Source organism: Piliocolobus tephrosceles, chromosome 10 (assembly GCF_002776525.5).
Source record: "Piliocolobus tephrosceles isolate RC106 chromosome 10, ASM277652v3, whole genome shotgun sequence".
NCBI lineage: Eukaryota > Metazoa > Chordata > Mammalia > Primates > Cercopithecidae > Piliocolobus > Piliocolobus tephrosceles.
The window spans coordinates 106,441,571-106,465,461 of NC_045443.1; the positions used below are offsets into that span (position 1 = coordinate 106,441,571).

The 23,891-nt window shown below is 47.2% G+C and overlaps 1 protein-coding gene across 1 annotated transcript in view; it reads right to left on the reverse strand.

The window, feature by feature from the left end:
- Positions 1-9,301: 9,301 nt before the first annotated feature.
- The window catches only part of SVOP (SV2 related protein), a 102,888-nt gene continuing 88,298 nt past the window's right edge, over positions 9,302-23,891 (reverse strand). The window contains exons 12-16 of the mRNA XM_023199050.2: positions 20,396-20,503; positions 17,377-17,488; positions 15,866-15,947; positions 13,613-13,702; positions 9,302-11,152 (exon numbers count right to left, since the gene is read on the reverse strand). Of these exons, the coding sequence (XP_023054818.1) occupies positions 10,946-11,152; positions 13,613-13,702; positions 15,866-15,947; positions 17,377-17,488; positions 20,396-20,503 (599 nt within the window). The 3' untranslated portion in view covers positions 9,302-10,945. The remainder of the gene's footprint in view (positions 11,153-13,612; positions 13,703-15,865; positions 15,948-17,376; positions 17,489-20,395; positions 20,504-23,891) is intronic.

Genomic DNA, 23,891 nt, shown 5'->3' on the forward strand with positions numbered 1-23,891 from the left:
AACTGTTTTAGTCCGTTTTCTGTTGCTTATAACAGAATACCTGAAACTGGGGGATTCTTTTTTTTTTTTGAGACAGGATCTCGCTCTGTCACCCAGGCTGGAGTGCAATGGCATGATTTTGGCTCACTGCAACCTCCGCCTCCCAGGCTCAAATGATCCTCCCTCCTCAGCCACCTGAGTAGCTGGGACTACAGGCACTTGCTACCATGCCCGGCTAATTTTTGTGTGTGTGTGTGTTTTGTAGAGATGGGGTTTGGCCATATTGTCCAGGTTGGCATTGAACTCCTGGGCCCAAGTGATCCTCCTGCCTTGGCCTCCCAAAGTGGTGAGATTATAGACGTGAGCCAGCACACCTGGCCGAAACTGTGGAGTTTATAGAGAAAAGGAATTTATTTCTTACAGTTATAGAGTCTGAGAAGTCCAAGATTGAGGGACCACATCTGGTGAGAACCTTCTCTCTGGCTGGTGCAGAGGTGGGGACTCTGCAGAGTTCCAAGGAGGCTCAGGGCATCATGTGGTGAGGGGGCTGATTGTGCTAACATGCTAGTTCAGCTCTTTCCCTTGTCTTAGAAAGCCACCAGTTTCCTTCCCAAGATGACCCACTAATCCATTAACCTAATAACCCATTAATTGATAAATGGATTAATCCATTTATGAGAGCAGCGCTCTTAGGATCCAATCACCTCTTAAAGGTGCCACCTCTCTAAACCACCACATTCAGGACTCAGTTTCAACGTGAGTTTTGGCAGGGACATTTAAGCAATAGCAAGAACTAAACTCACCAAGCATGCTCCTTGTTTGGGGGCAATTTAACATCTCTCTTGTCTTTGGGCTGGCACCCTCTGAAATGACAGACAAGCTCCCAGGTGTTTTTGAAAGCCTTAAATGAGCCGAGGAGACCCTTAGCATCTTCATCCCTAATTATCAGCCTCAGCCTCCAAGGCTGAATTTTCACCTGTCTGGGTTTCAGTGAAAAGCCAGAGCCTAGGAAGCCTCACGCATCTTGGCCCAGGAGTCCCCGGTGCTGTGAAGAGGTCTCAGTTGGCCCTTGCCATGCCATGCCATTTCCATGAGGGTTGTTTCATGAAGCATCTGCCATGGAACTGACCAGGCCTAGGCTAAGTAGGGTGAGAGAGCCGAGATTTAAGGTAGACATCCGTCCTAACAACAACAACAACAACAACAACAACAGTTATTATTATTATTATTATTTTGAGACGGAGTCTCACTCTGTCACCCAGGCTGGAGTGCAGTGGCTCAATCTCAGCTCACTGTAAACTTCGCCTCCCGGATTCAAGCAATTCTCAGCCTCAGCCTCCAGAGTAGCTGGGATTACAGGTGCCCGCCAACATGCCTGGCTAATTTTTGTATTTTTAGTAGAGACAGGGTTTCACCATCTTGGCCAGGCTGGTCGTGAACTCCTGACCTCGTGATCCACCTGCCTCAGCCTCCCAAAGCGCTGGGATCACAGGCATGAGCCACCCCATCCAGCCAGTAATTATTATTATAGGTAAAACTTAATATATTCAATCTGGGTGCCATACTTTGTTCGAACTCTTACAAAATATTGCTCATTTAATCCTTACACATGCCTCATGAGGTAGCTATTATCCCATTTCATAGGTGAGAAGACTGAGGCACAGAAAGGCAGCCTGGCCGGGTGCGGTGGCTCATGCCTGTAATCCCAGCACTTTGGGAAGCCGAGGCAGGGAAATCACTTCAGGTCAGGAGTTTGACACAAGCCTGGCCAACACGGTGAAACCCTGTTTCTACTAAAAATAAAAACATTAGCCGGGCATGGTGGCAGGTGCCTGTAATCCCAGCTACTCTGGAGGCTGAGGCAGGAAAATCGCTTGAACCCAGGAGGTAGAGGTTGCAGTAAGCCGAGATCATGCCACTGCACTCCAGCCTGGGTGACACAGTGAGTTTCTGTCAAAAAAGAAAAAGAAAAAAGAAAAGAAAAGAAGAAAGAAAAAGAAGAAAAGAAAGAAAAAAAGAGACGCGAGAGACAGAAAGAGAAAGAGAGAAAGAAAGAAAAGAAAAAATAAGAAAGAAGGAAAGAAAGGAAAGAAAGAGAAAGGAAGAAAAGAAAAGAAAAGAAAAGAAAAGAGAAAAGAACGAGGCAGCCTGAAGTCAATAGCTGGGATGGGATAGAATGGAGATTCTGGCTCAGAAACTATGCGATTCCAGTGCTTCATTTTCTTTCCCTGCCCCCGATGGAGTCTTGCTCTTTGCCCAGGCTGGAGTGCAGTGGTGTGATCTTAACTCATTGCATCCTCTGCCTCCCGGGTTCAAGCAATTGTCCTGCCTCAGCCTCACAAGTAGCTGGGATTACAGGCACACACTACCATGCCCAGCTAATTTTTGTGTTTTTAATAGAGATGGGGTTATACCATGTTGGTCAAGCTGGTCTCAAACTCCTGACCTTGTGATCTGCCCACCTTGGCCTCCCAAGTGCTGGGATTACAGGCGTGAGCCACCACACCAGGCCCAGTGCTTCACTTTCAACTACCACACAAGACTGAATCCAAATTGTGGAGGGCGTAGGGCGGGGGGTGGTGGAGGGGTGGGGAATATGTAGCTGTGAAGGGATGGGTTGGGCCTCCTCCTCAACTCTCTCTGTAAACACACTGGGAAGGAACTAGCTCTCTCTTCCTCATTTCATTTGGGCCAAGTTTCATTTGGGCCAAGATGAGAGGACTCTGACAAGGCTCCCAGGGCAAGGGCACTTCCTGGTGCTTGGAGTAAGACCCAGCATTTAGTTTTTGACCAATGTGATTTCTTTACCCAACCTAAAAGTCTGTAGGACGGGGTCCCCAAGGGCAGGGGTCCCCAATCCCCAAGCCGTGGACTGATAATGGTCTGTGGCCTGTTAGGAACTGGGCTGCACAGCAGGGCGGGGCGGTGGGTGAGCGAGCATTACCGCATGAGCTCCGCCTCCTGTCAGCTCAGCAGCATAGGAATGCAAACCCTGTTGTGAACTGTGCATGCGAGGGATCTAGGTTGTGTGCTCCTTATGAGAATTTGTGGTTTTTTTTTTTGAGACTGAGTCTGGTTCTGTTGCCCAGGCTGGAGTGCAGTGGTTTCATCTCGGCTTACTGAACCCTCCGCCTCCTGGGTTCAAGTGATTTTCCTGCCTCGGCCTCTCAAGTAACTGGGACTATAGTTGTGTGCCACCACACCTGGCTAATTTTTGTATTTTTAGTAGAGGCAAGTCTTTACCATATTGGCCAGGCTGTTCTTGAACGCCTGACCTCAAGTGATCCACCCACGTTGGCCTCCCAAAGTGCTGGGATTACAGGCATGAGCCACCATCCCCGGCCCCTTATGAGAAATCTAATGCCTGAACTACCACTGCCCCCCACAGCACCCCATCTGTGGAAACATTGTCTTCCACGAAACCAAAAACTTTAGGGACACCTGGTCTAGGGAGAATGATCCCTACCTGCCAGCCAAGGCTAGCCGTCAGTAGAAATCCTATAGGACTGAGTATATAGTGAACTCACAAAATTGTATGGGGACAGGAGACTCCACATTCAGACCCAAAATAACCCTCTTGTTCTTTCTGCAAATGGTAAGAACCTCCTTGAAAATGTATCCTAAAATTAAGAATAAAAGGACCATGGGGAAATCCTGCAACCCACATAGTTCTGTAGATTTTGTAGTGGTTGATTTCTATACAGGAAGTCTTCACTTAACGTCGTTGCTAAAAAATTAGCTGGGCATGGTGGTGGACACCTGTAATCCCAGCAACTAGGTAGGCTGAGGCACAAGAATTGCTTGAACCCGAGAGGTGGAGGTTGCAGTGAGCCTAGACCACACCACTGCACTCTAGCCTGGGTGACAGAGCGAGAGTCTGTCTCCTAAAAAATTAATTAAAATAAAATAAAAACAAGAATGAACATCACATGCACATCTTTGGGGTGTAGAAGGAAACCGGATACCTTGAGAACACCCTTGCAGACGTGGAGAGAATGTGCAAGCTCCACACAGACAGCGGCCCCTGCCAGAATTTTTTTTTTTTTTTTTCTCATCAAGGTTGTAACGAAATAACTGTTATTTGAGGATATGTTATACTTTTCCTTTGCCTAACACTGCTACTTCTGTCCTGAAGGCAATTTGCAACCAGATTTTCAGTGAATTCTTGGCAGCTTGATGAATTTAGAAAGAGTTATTCTTTCCTCATTCAATCATCTTGGCACCTTTGTGGAAAATCAGTTGACTGTAAATGTATGGGTTTGGTCAGGCACAGTGGCTCATGCCTCTAATCCCAACACTGGAAGAGCTAGGTGGGCAGATCACTTAAGCTCAGGAATTCGAGACCACCCTGGGCAACATGGCAAAACCCTGTCTCTACCAACAATACAAAACTTAGCTGGGCATGGTGGTGCACACCTTTGGTCTCAGCTACTTGGGAGGCTGAGGTGGGAGGATCATTGGAGTACGGGAAGTCGAGGCTGCAGTGAACTGTGATCATGCCACTGCACTCCAGTCTGGATGACAGAGCAAGATGCTATCTCCATCATAAAAATAAAAACAAATATATGGGTTTATCTTTGGACCCTATTCCATGGATCTGTCTTATGCTAGTACCACACTGTCTTGATTCCTGTAGCACTGTATTACTTTTTTTTTTTTTTTTTTGAGACAGAGTCTTTCTCTGTCGCCCAGGCTGGAGTGCAGTGGCACAATCTCGGCTCTCTGCAAGCTCCGCCTCCCGGGTTCACGCCATTCTCCTGCCTCAGCCTCCCAAATAGCTGGGACTATAGGTGCCCGCCACCATGCTCAGCTAATATTTTAAAAATATTTTTAGTAGAGACGAGGTTTCACCGTGTTAGCCAGGATGGTCTCGATTTCCTGACCTCGTGATCTGCCTGCCTCAGCCTCCCAAAGTGCTGGGATTAAGAATTAATCCTAAAAGTGAGCCACTGCGCCCGGCCTGTAATACATTTTAACATCAGGAAGTGTGAGTCCTCCAACTTTGTTCCTCTTTTTCAGGATTTTTGTTTTGGCTTTTCTGGGTCATTTTCATTTCTGTGTGAGTTTAAAATCAGCCTGGCAGCCTAGGCATGGTAGCTCACACCTGTAATCCCAGCTCTTTGGGAGGCGGAGGCTGGCAGATCACTTGAGGCCAGGAGTTCAAGACCAGCAGGAACTACATGGTGAAACCCCGTCTCTACCAAAAATACAAAAAATTAGCTGGGCGTGGTGGCACACACCTGTAATTCCAGCTACTCGGGAGGCTGAGGCAGGAGAATCGCTTGAACCCAGGGGGCAGAGGTTGCAGTGAGCTGAGATGGCGACATTGCACTCCAGTCTGGGTGACAGAGCAAGATTCTGTCTCAAATATATATATTTTAAAAAATCAGCTTGACAATTTCTGCAAAAAACAAAAAACAACAAACGAACAAACAAAAAGAACAAAGTCAGCTGAGAGAGTTTGACAGGGCTTGTGTTGAATCTATAGGTCATTTGGAGAGTATGGGTTGACATCTTAACAATTTTAGGTCTTCTGATTCATGAATATGAAATGTTTCTCCATTTATTTAGATCTTCAATTTCTTTCAGCAAAGTTTTGTAGTTTGTAGGTCTTACACTGCATTTGTTAAATTTATTCCTAAGTATTTTACTTGTTTTGATGCTATTGGGAGTGGAATTGTTTCCCAGGCTAGTCTCAAACTTCTGGGCTCAAGCAATCCTCCCATTTGGCCTCCCGAAGTGCTGGGAGTACAGTCATGAGCCACCGCGCCCGGGTTTTTTTTTTTGTTGTTGTTTGTTTGTTTGTTTAAGAGACAGGATCTCTCATTCCATCATTCAGGCTGGAATGCTGTGCTGTGATCAAAGCTAACTGCAGCCTCAAACTCCTGGCCTTAAGTGATCCTCCTGCATCAGCCTCCCAAAGTGCTGGGATTATAGGCATGAGCCACTGCACCTAGCCAGGACCATGTCTTATGATATTTTGCATCCTCAGTGTTGAATATCATGTCCAGTACATGCTGGATATTCCGTGCATACTGACAACTTGCCATGTTATGATCTGTAAGAGAGTTCTGATGAACAGACTTGAGAGTGTATGCACATGTCACTGCAGATTCCAGGCATACCAGCAATTGTCTGTGCCACCCTGCCAAAGGGCAGGCCAGTGCCGCTGTGTCTGTACCTCTCCACCACTCCTTCCTGACCCAACTTAATTGGACCAGGACTCAATCCAACATTAAACTGGGCCAATCAGCTTCATTTCCTGAAGATCTGGGAGCGGGGCACTAAGCAGCTGAGTCAGGTATGTTTGCAGAGCTGAGTTATGAGGCCCTGTGCACGATGGTGCATACACAGCAGCCATGAGGAAACAGAAGGAAGCCAGACTCGTTTCTGGCAGAAAAGGGCAGAAACAAGAGCTACAGATTCAGAGGGGCAGCTGTCTTGGGCCTTGGTGGTTCCCCAGATCCCTGTTCCACTGAATGACACCAGGCTGTGCTTTATTCCTATGCAATCTCTCTAAACTGTCAGAGGCTACAAACCATCAGCCCATCAACCAAAGCTGCACTGCAGATGCATTTTATTGAACTCACACATCATTTGAACATTTTTGATCAAATATACTAATATTTGGAGATTTCACAGAAAATCCTAGACTCCTCTCTTGAACATTGGAAGATCTGGTCCCACTGGACCCATGGTGGAACAGCATCAGCTGGAAGGGAGTTGCGGCCACCCGCTGCAGACAGCGACAGCGCTGGCGTTTCTCTTGTCCTTATACCTTTTCCATTTCACTGATTTACATTCCCTGAATTTCCCCTGTAGGAAATTAACTATTGATCCCAGTCTTAGAATAAAGCTCTGTTCCTTAATTTTAATTACCCTGAGTAGAATTTCTGTTCCTGGCCACGAAACAGCACTGATGAGAGCTCTGTGGCCTACACACCCATGGCAGGCTCCTTGCAACCATCACCCATCCAACAGCCATTGCTATCCTTCTTCTGTGCTAACAGAATTCCAATTTTGTGTTCAAGAGACTGTGGGTATTCCTTGGTGCTGGTAGGCCCTTCCTTCTAGCCCTACAGCAGGACTCGTGCTGGGATGGACATGAGAAGCAATGGTAAATCTGCCGGGGGACTTCCTTTTCTAACCAAAACCAACAGACTCTTCTGAAAGAAAACATTTTATGACTGCTCCTTTCCCATTCTAGCTTCTTTGAAAATAAATATGATGTCCAGCACAGGGGCAGCCATTTTGTGACCATGAGATTTCAAGCACAGGGTCAAATGGCCAAAATGCAGAGGATGGTGACAAGGAAAGGCAAAAAGAAGCTGGGTCCTTGATAACATTGTTACATGTTGAACCTTCTCTGATCTCTGCCTGGTTTTGGTTCTAATGGTTTAAGCAACTATTGACTGGGATTACTGTTATTAGGTTGGTGCAAAAGTAATTGCATTTGGGAGGCCGAGGTGGACGGATCACTTGAGGTCAGGAGTTTGAGACCAGCCTGATCAACATGGTGAAACCTGTCTGTACTAAAAATACAAAAATTAGCCAAGCGTCAAGGCGGGCACCCGTAATCCTAGCTACTCGGGAGGCTGAGACGGGAGAATCACTTGAACCTGGGAGGTGGAGTTGCAGTGAGCTGAGACTCGGTCTCAAAAAAAAAAAGTAATTACAGTTTTTGCCATTGAAAGTAATGGCAGGGGAGACTCTTGATCTCATCATTCAAGGCTTTCTGTTGCTTAATATTATATTAAAAACAATGAATATTCATACTCATTTCAAAGTCAATTCCTAAGATACTGTTTCATCCCATTGTGAACACCACCAAGGTCTGTTATATGTTTTTCAGAATACTTGAAGTAAGAGAAAGACAGAAATACATAGCTCTGGCTACATTAAATATATTTTGCCACTTTCTGAGATCTTTCCTAACTCTGAGAGAAACATGACATTTCCATTAATGAAAACAGGAGCTTTTTCAATAGGATTTTTCAAAATTAGATACAAATGTCTTCAGCTAAAGACTCACATATTCAGAGGTTGGGGTGCCTTTTGTGATAGCTCTTGTATCATTTGATAATATTGATTTTTTGAAAAGGGCAGGCTATTCAGAAGGCAAAGAGGTTTTTTTGTTGTTGTTTTTTGTTTTGTTTTGGTTTTGAGATGGAGTCTTGCTCTGTCACCCAGGCTGGAGTGCAGTGGCACAATCTCAGCTCACTGCAAGCTCCGCCTCCCAGGTTCACGCCATTCTCCTGCCTCAGCCTCCCAAGTAGCTGGGACTACAGGTGCCCGCCACCATGTCCGGCTAATTTTTTTTTTTTTTTTGTATTTTCAGTAGAGACGGGGTTTTTACCATGTTAGCCAGGATGATCTCGATCTCCTGACCTTGTGATCCGCCCGCCTCGGCCTCCCAAAGTGCTGGGATTACAGGTGTGAGCCACCGTGCCCAGTGAGAGTTTTTAACTTTCACTTTCTCAAATAGAGAAAGCCCTCAATTGTAAACCCCTTTACCCTAGTCTCTGGGAAATATTCCTGCCCACCAAGTACTCTATCCCCACCTAGCCCCCACCTAGACATGGTTCGGTGGAAGTATCCCTTCCGCAGCACAGACAGCGCCAACCATCAAATAGTATTAGTAACATCAGGTCTCTCATGATACTTGGTTGCTAAAAAGAATCTGGTGATTCCCTCCTCTCTCCCTTTGTCCCTCTCTCTCCTTGTGACACGCCTGTCCCTCCTTCGCCTTCCTCCATGAGTAAAAGCTTTCTGAGGCCTCACCAGAAGTCAGCAGATGCTGGTGCCATGCTTGTACAGTCTGCAGAATCGTGGGTTATTCTAGGGTGAGGGAATGGACATGATCATCCAGCAGCATCTGACCAGCCGGAAGGCAAAAGAGACAAGCACAAGTCCTGTGTTACCCAGGAAAGCTCAGCTGTCTGGAAATAATTAGAGCTACAGCCACACGTGGTTCAAGGAAATGTGGTTGTCAGAGAGAGACAGAGATCTGCCAAGCTGTCTCCTCTCCAACTGCCTGGGTCGAAGGGGCTGCAGCCCATATTTTAGAGACACAGTATTGTTTTCAGTTGATCTAGAACTTGAGCTGGAAGAAGTCCCCCATCATGACCTGCACAAGAAGAAAGTGTTGTCTCCAACAGGCACAGCCACAATGTTGGTGGCCAACGGTGCATCTTTCCCCACTCATTGGAAAGGAGATTATCATACTAAAGCATTGAGATGAATTTCGATGAACAAAGGTAGGTAGACCATTAGGCTGGACTGTCACTAGGACATGATGACAATGAATCAACTTAGGCTCTTGCAATGTCCATCACTGACATGTTTTAATAAGAGATGAACGCACAAATTGGCTTCCTTGCAATGTTTACTTCAAGCAGTAGGTCAGTCTGCTCTGGCCTTTGATGGGATCTGCCAGCTTCCTCCCTCCTTGTCTAGGTCCCCTGCCTTCACCATGGGGAAAAAAGCCTCCAGTAAACCAAATCCCGGAAGTGATGTCGCCTGCGGAGACCAACTCAAAACCAACTGGCCTCCCTCCTCTTCCTTTGAAAATATATACATTTCATACACCTGAGTCCTCCCACCTCTCTCCACTCCACAGCAGGCTCCATGAATGGAACCCCAGGGGCTGCCTTTGGGTAATGACCAAGATGGCCCTGGACAGAAGAGCAGGGAATCCTGGTCCCCTGATCCCTATGGGCTGAGATGGTGGGTGAAGCATCCTTTTGGTTTCTCTGCCCATTCAGCTGTCTACCCATGCACAAAACCCAAAGCCCTGGATTTTGGATTTTGTACCTGCAACCTGAGTAAACTTTTTCCCCTCAAGAGTCATCATTCAGGCGGGGTGCAGTGGCTCACACCTGTAATCCCAGCACTGTGGGAGGCTGAGGCAGGTGGATCACTTGAGGTCAGGAGTTCAAGACCAGCCTGGCTAACATGGTGAAACCCTGTCTCTACTAAAAAGTACAGGTGGGCACCTGTAATCCCAGCTACTCGGGAGGCTGAGACAAGAGAATTGCTTGAACCCGGGAGGCAGAGTTGCAGTGAGCCGAGATTGCACCACTGCACTCCCGCCTGGGCGACAGAGCAAGACTCTCAAAAAAAAAAAAAAAAAAAAAAAGTCACCATTCGACCTGACCAAGGAGGGGGCCACGAAAGAAGCTGGAACCGTGGCCTTTGCTGCCTCAGAAGGAGAGGCCCCTGCTCTGGCTTGAGTTTGATTCACTTTGGCCTCAGTCCTCAGTTCCCAGGGGGTAACAGCATTCTGAGGTCACCCAGTGCAAGTCCAGCTGTCCCCAGGGACACATCTGGATCTCTTGGTGCCAACAATGGCAACTCCCAAGGGGGCTGGGTGGGGGCACGTAGCTCCAGTTTGAATGTACCATGTCCATCTGCCAGAGAATCCACTGGTCAGGTTCTAGGGAGGCAAACAGGGGGGCTCCTGTCAGGAAATAGCTGCTCAGACCACACCTAGATCACCTGTAATTTCAAAGAAGAAAGCCTGGGGTGGTGGGTGTGGGGGAAACCTACTGAACAGGTCTGGTGGGTGGACAGCAGGTGTCACATGGGCCTGAGCCTGGACGGTATCTACAGAGATATCTTTTGGTTGTTTACTGAGGGTGTGGCCAGGTGACTCTGGATGGTGTCTGATTGGTTGCTGGCATCACCAGACCCTCCTAATATGGGTAGTTTTCCCATGTAGATCCACAGGTTGTGAACAAACCTTTCACCACATATACAGAGAACCCCCTAGAGCAAGTATCTCCCCATCCCTGGGTGGACCTCAATGAAGATGAGCAAACTGATTCAAGACACAAAACCCTGTTGGTCCAGGTCATACTCTTGGGTGAGTTCTTGATGTCGGCAGTGACAATCAGTGCCCCAGTTGGGGCCCGCCAGCCCCCCGAGCTCTGCAGCCTCAAAGACCAGCACAGTCCCCCATTGGTCACTATTCCTGAGAGCCAGAGTTCGACCTGGTAACACCTGCACCGTGCATTCCTCGGCCGACCATCTCCTGGCCCCATTCCCGGTGGCTGGACTCCTGCAGTCCTCGGCCTTTGGTCTCGATGGGCAAAAAGCAGGAGGCCAGGGCAGCCAGGAGGCAGCAGCCACTGTAAACTGCCAGAGTCAGGTACACAGAGGATTCCAGCATGACCTAGGGGAAGGAGACATGGTTCGGTGAAAGTATCCCTTCCGAAGCACAGACAGCGCCAACCATCAAATAGTATTAGTAACATCAGGTCTCTCATGATACTTGGTTGCTAAAAAGAATCTGGTGATTCCCTCCTCTCTCCCTTTGTCCCTCTCTCTCCTTGTGACACGCCTGTCCCTCCTTCGCCTTCCTCCATGAGTAAAAGCTTTCTGAGGCCTCACCAGAAGTCAGCAGATGCTGGTGCCATGCTTGTACAGTCTGCAGAATCATGAGTCAAATAAATCTCTTTTTTTCATAAATTACCTGGTCTCAAGTATCCTTTTATTTTTCTTTTTTTTTTTTTTTTTTTTTTGAGATGGAGTTTCGTTCTTATTGCCCAGGCTGGAGTGCAATGGCGCAATCTTGGCTCACCACAACCTCCATCTCCCACGTTCAAGCGATTCTCCTCCCAAGTAACTGGGACTACAGGCATGCGCCACCACGCCTGGCTAATTTTGTATTCTTAGTAGAGACGGGGTTTCTTCTTGTTGGCCAGGCTGGTCTTGAACTCCTGACCTCAAGTGATCCACCCACCTTGGCCTCCCAAACTGCTGGGATTACAGCTATGAGCCACCACGCCCAGCCCATTTTTTTCATTTGCCAAATGGGTGTAGAGTGATGTCACTTCCTAAGAAGAAGAACCTGGGAGCACCTGGCACCGTGCAGGCACATGGTGAGCTCTCAACCAGCATCAGTTAGGAGTGCCACACAATGGCCAGGACCAAAGTGGAACAGAAACACTTGGCTAAACATGTCTTTAAATTCTATTTCTCTGAAATATTCAGACTTGGCAAATCCACAGAAAGCAGATGGGTGGTTGCCAGGAGCCTGGGGGAAGTGGGGAATGAGGAGTGACTGTTTAGTGGATCCAGGGGTTTATTTTGGGGTGATGAGAATGTTTTGGAACTAGACAGAAGCAGTGGTTGCCCAGCGCTGTGAATGTGCTGAATGCAACTGAATTGTTCCCTTTAAGATGGTTAATTTTGCTATGTGACATTTACCTCAATAAAAAAGTGATGCAAACAGAAAAAAACCTGGATTTTCAAAAAGCAGAAAGACTTACTAAGATCTCTAGATACAAATGCTTCATGACACACGAAGAGTTGCAAAATTTTGCAATGGCGTCTAATTATCTAATTCAAAAAGCAGGAACTGGCATATTTATTCGTTTTCCACTAAATTGTGTCGGCGTACATGTTTTGTTTACCTTTTTTTTTTATTTTTGAGACAGGGTCTCACTCCATCACCCAGGCCGGAGTGTAGTGGTGCAATCTTGGCTCACTGCAACCTCTGCCTCCTGGGTTCAAGCGATTTTTGTGCCTCACCCGGGATTACAGGCACCTGCCCCCACACCTAGTTAACTTTTGTATTTTTAGTAGAGATGGGGTTTCACCATGTTGGCCAGGCTGGTCTCAAACTACTGACCTGAAGTGATCCGCCCACCTCAGCCTCCGAAAGTGCTGGGATTATGGGCCTGAGACACAGCACCCAACCCTTCTTTCCTTTTGTTAAAAAAAAAAAAAAAAAAAAAAAAAATTTGGCCAGGCACAGTGCCTCATGCCTGCAATCCTAGCACTTTGGGAGGCCGAGGCGAGCAGATCACGAGGTCAAGAGATGGAGACCATCCTGGCCAACATGGTGAAACCTCGTCTCTACTAAAAATACAGAAATTAGCCGGGCGTGGTGGCAGGTGCCTGTAATTCCAGCTACTCGGAAGGCTGAGGCAGGAGAATCGCTTGAATCTGGGAGGCAGAGGTCGCAGTGAGCCAAGATCGCGCCACTGTACTCCATCCTGGGTGACAGAGTGAGACTCCGTCTCAAAAAAAAATTCAACTTTTATCATAGATTAAGGGGTCCACTGCAGGTTTGTTACACGGGTATATCGCATGATGCTGAGGTTTGGGGTACAAACGGCCCCATCCCCCAGGTAGTGAGCACAGTACCCAGTAAGTGGATTTTTCAGCCCATGATTCCCACCCTTCCTCCCCAGTCTAGTGGTCCCCAGTGTCCATTACTCCTGTTTTTATGTCTATGTGTATTCAATGTCTAGCTCCCAAGAGAACACGCAGTATTTGGTTTTCTATTCTTGCATTAATTCGCTCACAGTGGCCCACTTATTTTCATCCAAATATATTTTAAAGCAAATCATATGGCAGCCCAAGGATTTTCTTCACAGGGAAGACGTGGGTTTGACTCCTGGATTGTCTGCTTTCCAGCTGCATGACCTTGGACATGTCATTTTAGCCCCTGAGCCTCTGTTTTCTCATCTGCAGGCAATATTTCTTCTGTCCTCGGGTGTGTTGTTAGGATAAAATGAGCAAATGTGCCCTGAGGGCTCTGGGGACAATCGGTATGTAGTAACTGCTTCCCGTGCATGGGGTTTTGTCACTCTCCCACCCCTCTGTATTTGGGGGCGTCACTTACCTGGGCAATGAACGGAGTGATGAGCGCACCCACTCTTGCCATGCCACTGCAGGTGCCCAGGCCGAGGGCCCGCGTTGCTGTGGGGTAGACCTGAAACACAGCAGCTGGATATGGGCATGGGGACATTCAGGTTCCTCCCACCGCTCCAGCTCCAGGCTGATAGGACCGACCCCAGGGGCAGGCCTGAAGTTAGGGCAAATCCCTCCAGTGTTGGTTACGCCCTTAAGGGAAAGGAATCCTCACCCCAAAGGGCACGGGAGGTTCAACTCAGAACTAGGGCAAGAGGCTGAGCTGTGGGTGGGAACCCAGTAAAGGGGTCCACTCTATCCTGGGGGGCTCCCCAAAGACTCCTCCACCAGGAACTGTCACAAGTTCAGAATTCAGGGGTCGCTCTCCACCTTCTTTTCATGAGTTCACCTTGAAACCTGGGTCACAGGCTTACAAGGGATTTCATAAAGAGAGAGATGGAAATGTTTACAGTCTCTCAGCTTGTACCCAGTAGAGGCCACGTGCCTCTTTCTTCCCTAGGCAAAGTGAGAAGGGATTGTGCATCTTCCAGGCCGAGGTAATTTAGAAGGGTGCGTTTTCTCCTCTCCTTTCCCATGTCTGCTGGCTGGGAGGAGGACTCCATGGCCCTAAGCCAGGGCTTCTCAGCCTGGACACTATGGACATTTTGGGATGGCTCATGCTTTGTCATGGGGTGGGGTTCGCTGTGCACTGTAGGATGTTCAGCAGCATCCCTGGCCTGTACCCACGAGATTCCAGTAGCACTTCTGCCTCCCCCTGCCACCTTATGACGATCCCAAATATTCCCAGGCATTGCCAAATGTCCCCTGGGGCAAGATCCCTGGATAAGAAAGGCACACAATGCGAGGAGCCTGGGTCCCCAAATCACTGGAGGAGGAAAGCTGTCCCCCAACCTAGAACCCCCATATTGGACTCTTTTATTTACTTATTTATTTGAGACAGGGTCTCACTCTGTCATTCAGGCTGGAGTGCAATGGCATAATCACGGCTCACTGTAGCCTCAACCCCCCCGGGCTCAGGTGATCCTCCCGCCTCAGCCCCACCCCGAGTAGCTGGGACCTCAGGCGTGTGCCACCACTCCCAGATAATTTTTGTATGTTTTTTAGGGATGGGGTTTCACCATGTTATCCAGGTTGGTCTTGAGCTCCTGAGCTCAAGCGATCCACCCGCCTCGGCCTCCCAAAGTGCTGGGTTTACAGGCATGAACCACTGTGGCTGGCCTGGGCTTTTCATAAGTGAGAAGCTGCTCTTGTGTCGAACACTCCACTTTGGGGGTTCTCTGTTACATTAGCTAGCATGTTTTAACAAGTGCAGTGCTCAGTGTAGGAAGCTTGCAAAGAATACAAACATGAAGAGGAAAATATAAAACTCATTCAGGTTCTCGACACTCAAGAGATTTGTACCATTTTTATGTATATTCCTCTAGCTTTTTCTGGATTGTATATAGCACATATGTCTTCATTCACTTAGTTATTCAGCACATACTTTTTGAGTTCATACCATATGCATTTATACATGATATTTCAATTCACTCAATTACATAAACAATATAGAAATATATTCTCCTCGTAAAAATGTCAAAATGCCTAAATTCTCTCTTGATCCACTCCCTCTGCCAGGAAAATTCTCCCCATAGGACCCCACTATTAGTGATATCTTTGGAATGTATCTTCCCAGATATGTTCAAAAATATACACATGGAAAATATAGTATTTTAAAAATACATAAATGGTATCATGTCATACATATTATGCTGCAATTTGTCTCTTCCATTCAGTAGTATGTCTTAAAATCCTATCCACATCAATACATAGACATCCACCTTATTCTTTTTTTTTTTTTTTTTTGAGATAGGGTCTTGCTCTGTTGCCCAGGCTGGAGTGCAGTGGCATGATCATGGCTCACTGCAGCCTTCAACTCCTGGGCTTAAGTGATCCTGCCTCAGCCTTCTGAGTAGCTGGAACTACAGGTGTGCACCACCACAGCCTGGCTAATTTTTATTTTATTTTTTCAGAGAAAGGGTCTTGCTATGTTGCTCAGGCTGGTCTCAAACTTCCAGGCTCAAGTGATCCTCCCGCCTTGGCCTCCCAAAGTGTTGGAATTACAGGCGTGAGCCACTGCGCCTACCATCTCATTCTTTTTAATGGTTTCTGGAAGCAGAGCATCCCCCACAGCCACTCTCCCACCACCGCCCATTTCCCAGCAGCTCCCAGACACCCCTCCTACCTCAGGTGTGTAAACATATGCCGCTTGAAAGCCTCCAGAAATAAACGCTCTTGCAATGAAGAGTAACAGAGTGAGCACATTTCTAGGAGGAGGATAAAGGCAGATGATGGCATTGTTTTCTGTCTGCTTGTTTCAGCATAGTCCTATCTTCCCAGGCAGTATCAGTGCCCTAGCATTAGGCAAAGGTTACCCCTCCCTGATGCTCATTGATACAGACATGTGGGCACACATATTTCAGTATCAACTTGACAGTCCTGCTTTTGTAAGTTCGTCATTCTTCAAAGTACCAGGCTGAGAGATGGGAACACCTGTGGTGCCCAGGATGGGCACAAGATTAGGGAGAAGTGATATAAATAGTGGAAAGCTCAGACAGGAACTTGGCTGGGGACGGAGCAGGAATTGAGCCAGGGGCCAGCTGAGCTGGGGAAAGTAAACCACTATTCGGTATTCTTAGGATAATTCTGATCCCAACCCTCTGTCCCATTGTTCCCATAAATGTTCCAGAACACCAACATTTCAGGGTCAAAGCTACATCTCCCAACCTTCCTCAGACCAGGAGGTGCCCACAGATTCCTCATTGGGTGTGGTCTGGGGCCTCTTAGAGATCAAGAGAGGCATAAGCCATTTCTATATTTTGAGGTTCTTGGCAATGGAAACTGTTAAAATGGGATTACAAAACAGGGCCTATTTGAAATATTTCCATTGAACAAGTTAACAGTTTTAACACATACATAAATAGCTACATTTATGATCTCACTGGGAGATGATATCAAAAGTCTAAATTTGGCATCATTAGAGCAAAACTGGAGCCAAAGTTCCCCCCTGACTACAACCCCCATCAGAGGCCCCTCCCTAGGCCAGATCTTTTATCCAGTTGTGAGGCAGCCATGAGCCTCAGTCCTAGTGATCACCTGCACTTTTACCTGTTTCTGCACCCACTCCTGGGCCTGCACTGACACTGGCACCCCCACTTGTACCCACACCTGGGCCAATACCCACACCTGGGCCGGCACCCACACCTACACCCACACTTGGGCCTACACCCACACCTGGGTCTGCACCCACACCTGCACCCATACTTGGGCCAATACCCACACCTGAGCCTCACCCACACCTGTACCTACACTTGGGCTTATACCCACACCTGGGCCGGTACTCACACCTGCACCCACACCTGGGCCTGCACCTACACCTGCACCCACACTTGGGCCTATACCCACACCTGGGCCTGCACCACACCTGCACCCACACCTGGGCCTGCACCCACACCTGTGCCCACACTTGGGCCTATACACACACCTGAGTCTGCACCTATACCTGGGCATACACCAACACCTGCACTCACACCTGTACCTGTACCCATACCCACACCTACACCCACACTTGGGCCTGCACCTCCACCTGGGCTTACACTAACATCTGGCCTGCACCTCTACCTGGGCCTGCACCCACACCTGCACCCACACCTCCACCTGTGCCCATACTCACACCTAGGCCTGCAGATCGCCTACCTTCCAACACAGATAAACAGCAGGAGGCTACAGAAGGAGAAGATGACGAAGCACAGGGCCATGGTCTTCTTGCGCCCCAGGCGGTCAATAATCCACAGAGTCACAAGGACACCTGGAAGGGGAGTGGGGAGAGATAGGCAGCTTCTAACGTGATTCCCAATGCCCTCCACCCTGGTAGCACAGCCTGTACCATCCCCTCCCCTGGAGGGTGGACTAGACCTAGTGACTCACTTCTAATGACTAGAAGACAACAGAAGTGATAAGGTGTCACTTGTGAGGTCAGGTGATAAAAGACTATGACTTTTATCTTGGTATCTTCTCTCCCTGGCCCTTCTCACGTATTTGCTTTAATGGAGAAGGCCAACTGGCAAGGAACTGAAGGTAGCCTCTGGCCAACAGCCAGCAAGGAACGGAGGCCCTCAGTGCAAAAACCTTCAAGGAATGGAATCTTGCCAGCAACCACGTGAATAAACATGGGAATGGATCCTGCCCCAGCTGAGCTTTCAAATGAGACTACAGACCCTGGGCCAATGCCTTGATTGCAGCCAGTCACATGAAATATGCTGAAGTAGAACACCCAGAGAAGCCACAGCAACTGTGCGATCATAAGTATGCATTGTTTTAAGCCACTACATTTTCAGGATAATTTGTTACCTGGCAATAGAAAACTAACCCAGGCACCAGCAGGAGCCTGAATGGTGGCATTCACTGAATCCAGGAAACAGAATGCCTGGGTTCTAATGCCTCATTTTGTCTTTAACTTGCCATGTGGTCTTGGACTAGTCCCTTACCTTCTCTGAGCCTCATTTTCTTCATCTATAAACGGGCCTAAAAAACAACACATTCTACCTCAGTAGAGGCAGTATAGCATAGTGCTTATTAGTAATAATAATAATTGAATTTGAGCTAAGCATTTTTACATCTTTTTTTTTTTTTTGAGACAGAACCTTGCTCTGTCACCCAGGCTTGGGTACAGTGGTGCGTGTGATATCAGCTTATTGCAATCTCTGCCTCCTGGGTTCAAGCGATTCTTGTGCCTCAGCCTCCTGAGTAGCTGGGACTACAGATGCACACCATTATGCCCAGCTAACTTTTGTAGTTTTAGTAGAGATGGGGTTTCACCATGTTGGCCAGGCTGCTCTCGAACTCCTGACCTCAGGTGATCTGCCCGCCTTGGCCTCCCAAATCTCCGGGATTACAGGTGTGAGCCACCACACCCGGCCCCATTTTTACAACCATAATCTTGTTTAGTCATCAAAACGATCCTCTAAAATAAATGCTATTAATTTATCAAATAGCATTTTCCCACAGTTATTCAGCCAATGAGAGCCCACTGTGTGTCAGGAACTGTTCTTGGAGGTTGGGACACATCAATGAACAAAACCAAATAAAACAATACACATAGTAAATAAAGAAAGAAGAATCTGAGTTTCAGAGAGGTAAAATCACAGAAATGGTGACTGCTTCCAGTTACAGAAATGTCATGTAATGTGACTTTCTTAAAGTCACAGAAATGGAGATTGCAAATGCTGAGTTTAACTTCTGAGCCTTGGTTCTTACCTACTAAGCTATGTGGGGAAAGGGTTTTAGAGGAAAGACAGACAGTGTAGTATGGGACTGAAGACTATGAATTCTAGGGTGGGAGCACAGCTCTCAGCCCTGCCTGCTGTGGAGTACTCAGTATCGTAGTTGGGTTTTCCCAGAAGCAAACCCTGGGACAAGGATGCCAGTGCAAGGCATCAACTTGGGAGGTAATCCAAGAAAGGACCAGCAGGAGAGTGGGGAAGTAAATTTGGGAAGGGAATGCAACTAACAAAAGGTGGGTACCAAGCAAGTTATTACTGTGGGCAATTGGAGCTGAATTCTACTGGGGGACTCAAAAGCCAGCGTAGAACATGTGCCTTGGAGTTTTCCTGCTGATGGGCAAGAACGCTGGGGTATTTGTCCACCAAATCCCACAGTATTGTTCAAAGGCTGCTCCCAGGTGCTAACTCCTTGGCACTTCCAGCTGCCTTGCCTGCTTTAGATACAGAGACTTCTCGTTCCTTCTGAGATAGTCTTCAAGCACATAATCCTGGCAGTTGCAAGTTGCGGGAACAGTTTCTGCTACACTGGGCAAATTATGTCACCACTCTGAGCCTCAGTTTCTTCAGTTGTAAAATGGGAATAACTAAACGACTTCACAAGATTAAATGAGATTGCATCTGTAAGACATTTAACACAGGCCTTGGCATACAATAGGTGCTCAATAAGTACTAGATGTTATTGTAGTTGTAATAATTATTCCTCTTAAAAGAAAAAAAAAGATAGATCACCTTTGCATCACATGCTTGTCTGGATTTTTGACACTCTACTGTTCCTTTCCAGTGTGCCTGGTGTTGGAGGATGATTCTCCATGGGTTTCTCATATTTCTACACATCTTATGAGCAGAGGAACCAGCTGCCCTTTTGGTCCAGGCTACCATGTGAGAGTTGTTTGTATAGCAAACAACCTTGGAAGATACAGATACTGTTTCCCTCTGGAGCAAAGGGCAGGTTTGCTTATTGTCCAATATAATAAAGATGATGTCTCCCTTAGGGAGGTTTTTGGCAGGCCATTATAAAATATCTGGGTTCCCTAAGCTTGGGGTTCCCCAGCTGTGTTGTAAATCCATTGCATGTGTAGCCTCCACCTGGGTCCTTCCTCATCATCCCCGTGGGACTTGGGGGCAAGGGAAACAGTCACCAAGGTACTACTCAAGCTGCTTGCTATAATAGTCTTTTGTCTCTGACCCAGAAGTCTCATGTCTTCCGCCAGCATGCATGAAACCGGGCAGCTTAACTTGACAGCCTTCAAGTAGGGTAACATCTCAGCCCCTTCACAGTTCTTGACAACTTATAGTTAACAATTGAAAAACAAAGTCCCTCGCTGACTAAAAATGGGATTTGCTTCCAGGTAGAGCAGACAGAGCCACTGGCTGAACAATTGCCATATTCCCAGGCTTGCCTGACACAGCTTCACCTTGCACAGGTCCCTCACCTGGAAACTCAGAGAGGGTGGTCCACAGTAAGTCCATGTAATCCTCCTCACTCAGGTACTCGCAGGCCAGGCTGCATTTTGCCTCTACTGCCTTCTTACGACTGGAGACTGGGGTTGGGAGACAGAAAGAGAAGGGGAGTCATATACAGAGTCTGGAATCACACCTTCCTGCTCCCCATACCTCCTTCCCTGGGATGATCCAGTTTAGATGCCATAGAAAGAGCCCAGACTCAGAGACAGACATATTCAGGTTTAAATACCAAGCAGCAGTGCTCCAGCTTCATATCTCTAAGTGTGAGTTTCCTCATAAAACTGGGGCAAATAAAAGCACCACGCAAAGGGATTGAGGGAATGAAAGTGGGCTATGCGTATGAATGTGCTTAGCCCAGAATTGGCACGTAGTAGGCACTTTAGTGGCAGACAGACTCTAGGGTGGCCCCCATGATCCCCGCTTCCTGGTAGTCATATTCTTGTGTAATCCCCTCCCCTTGATTGTGTAGGTGGGGCCTGTCACTTGCTTCTAGCCATTTTAGTACAGCAGAGGTGACAGGATGTATGTGATTGCATTCCATAAGACTGAAATGTCCACCATGCAGGACTGTCTCTTATGCTTTTCCTTGATGACTGTGAAGGAGCAAGTGGCCATGTGGTTGGTCTATGTGGTGACAAGGAGCTGAGGGCAGCCTCTAGTTGCTGAGGGCAGCCTCAGCAGACAGCCAGCAAGAATCTGAAGCTCTCAGGCCTACAACCACAAGAAATTGAATGCTACCAACAACCAACATAGGTGGGGTGGTAGGTCTTTCCACAGTTGAACTTCCAGATGAGAACCCAGTCATCCAGTCCTGGCTATGCCTTGATTGCAGCCTGGCAAAGGACCCTGCTAAGTTGTGTCCAGACTCCTGACCTACAGAAGCTATGAGATGATAGGTGTGTGCTCTCTCAGGTCACTAAGAAACAATACACATTTATCATCTCATAGCTTCTGTACATCAGGAGTTTGTGGTAATGCTGTTATGCAGCAATAAATAACTAATACATGCTTATCACCTGTTCCTGTCCCTCACCATCCACCCCTAACCTTTTTATTGAAAGCGAGTTGGAGTGGAACCCAGTGGCCAAAGAGGTGATGGAAACAAGATCTCATCCCTGGTCCAGGCAGAGTTAATAAAGAAGGATGAATGCTACATTGCTCCCTTCCTGATCTTGCTTTACTCTCAAACTATGGGACTAATCTCCTAAAGATAGAGGTGCAATGGTCTGAAATGTGTCCCTCCAAAATTCATGTTGAAACTTAATCTCCATTGTGTTGGTATTGAGAGGTAGGGGCTTTGGGGAAGTGATTAAGTCAAGAAGCCTCTTCCGTCATGAATAGGATTAGTGTCCTCATTAAAATGGTTGAAGGGAGCTCGCCAGCCCTTATGCCATCTGAGGACACAGTGTTTGCCCCTTTTATCATGTGAGGATGCCACAAGAAGATGCTGTCTATAAAGCAGAGAGCTGTCACCAGACATTGAATGTAAAGCGCCTTGATCTTGGACTTCCCAGCCCCCAGGACCAACATAAATAAATTCCGTTGTTTCTAAGTCACCCAGTCTAAGATATTTTGTTATAGCAGTCAAAATTGATTCATACACCCTATCTGAACCAACTGTTTAACAGGTAAGACTCAGAGAGGGTGAGTGTCCCCCAAAGTTGCTCCACCTACACCTTCCCCATCTCAGGTGTGGCATCTCCATCCTTCCAGTTGCTCAGGCAGAAAGCCCTGGAGGTGTCCTTGACTCTTCTTTTTTTATTAAACCCTATGGACAACCCATCAGCTGTTCAACCTTCAAAATACATTAGAATAGGATTGGCCACATCTCATCACTGCTGAGACAGAGCAGGGACCACATCTCAGGAGGCTTCTGCCCACCCCCACCCCAAACATGGAAATAAAGGAAAATCTTGAGTCTCTTCAAGAGAAATACCAGGCACATAGCTAGCCTTGAGAAGTAACTGAATAACTTAATAAACAGGAAGGTAAAAATACCTTAAAATAATAGCCACCCAAGGAGGTTAGAGCTACAGATGTTTGGTTCCCTATGGAAACTAAAGATAACATCTTAACATATGTCCCTGAGTTGGTTTCAGAAACCCGGAACCCATGAAATGGAAAATGCTGACCACCACTGAGTAGACCTTAGATAAGGGAGAACTGAGGACCCAGCTCTGACCACTGACCTTGATTATAAATCTTTTCCTGAGGGGCCTAGAGAGAGTCATGCCCAAAGGCCAAACCTTAACATTCCTTCCTGCTGACCTCAAGTTTTTGAAAAAGCCTCCCTTTTTTACCAATTACAAATCAAAGAATCTCTAAATCCACCTGTAAGGCCCCTTGATCTTCAAGATATCCCAATTTCAGGGTCCAAACCAAGGTATAGTTTCCACGGATTGACCTATGATTTTGTCTGTAACTTCTACTTTCCTAAAATGTACCCCTGCCTTTAAAAACCCTTGCTTGTAAGCCATCCAGGAGGTGGATCTTCAGTGTGAACTGCCTGTTTCTCCTTGCTTGGCACCCTGCAAATAAACGTCCTCCTTTCTCCCACTGCAAACTTCAGTATAGATGTTTGGCTTCACCGTGGTAGGTGAGCAGACCTAGGTTCGGTTCAGTAATACTGCTGCCATCTTGGTCTGAGTCATCATCAACTATCCTCTCTCATGTGGATTACCAAAATAACCTTCCAACTAGTCTACCTGCTTCTATGCTTGTACTCACTTTCTCCCCTGACCTCCCCACCCAGCCATGGTCTATTTCCAACACATCAGTCAAAGGGATCCTTTTTAAACCTAAGTCAAATCACTGTCATTCCACTTAAAACTCTGCAGTGACCTCCCATGACACACACAGTAAAAGCCAAAGTGCTTCAAACATCTCGAAGGCCCTATATTATCTGGCAGTCAACACATCCTTGATCCCACCTTCTACTTCTTCCTCTGTTGCTCCACTCACTCTACTCCAGCACACTGGTCTCCTTGCTGTTCCTTCGGCAAATAAGGCATGCGCCTGCCTCAGTATCTTCACACTGGCTGCTCTCTCTTCCTGGATTGCCCTTTATCCCTCCCCATGATGAATTTCCTCACTTCCTTCAAGTCTTTCTTTGAATTTCACCTTCTCATTGAGACCATCCTATTTAAAACTTAACTCTAACCACTGCCTCTTTCTCTGCCCTACATTCCTGACCTATTTTTATTTTATTTTTTTTTTTGAGACAGGATCTCACTTTGTCACCCAGGCTGGAATGCAGTGGCACAATCACTGCTCACTGCAGCCTTGAACTCCTGGGCTCAACCAATCCTGCCACTTCAGCCTCCTGAATAGCTGGGACCACAGGCACACACCACCAGGCCCAGCTAATTATTGTATTTTTTGTAGTGATGGGGATTTGCCACATTGCCCAGGTTGGTCTCGAACTCCTAGCCTCAAACAATCCTCCCTCCTCGGCCTCCCAGTTGC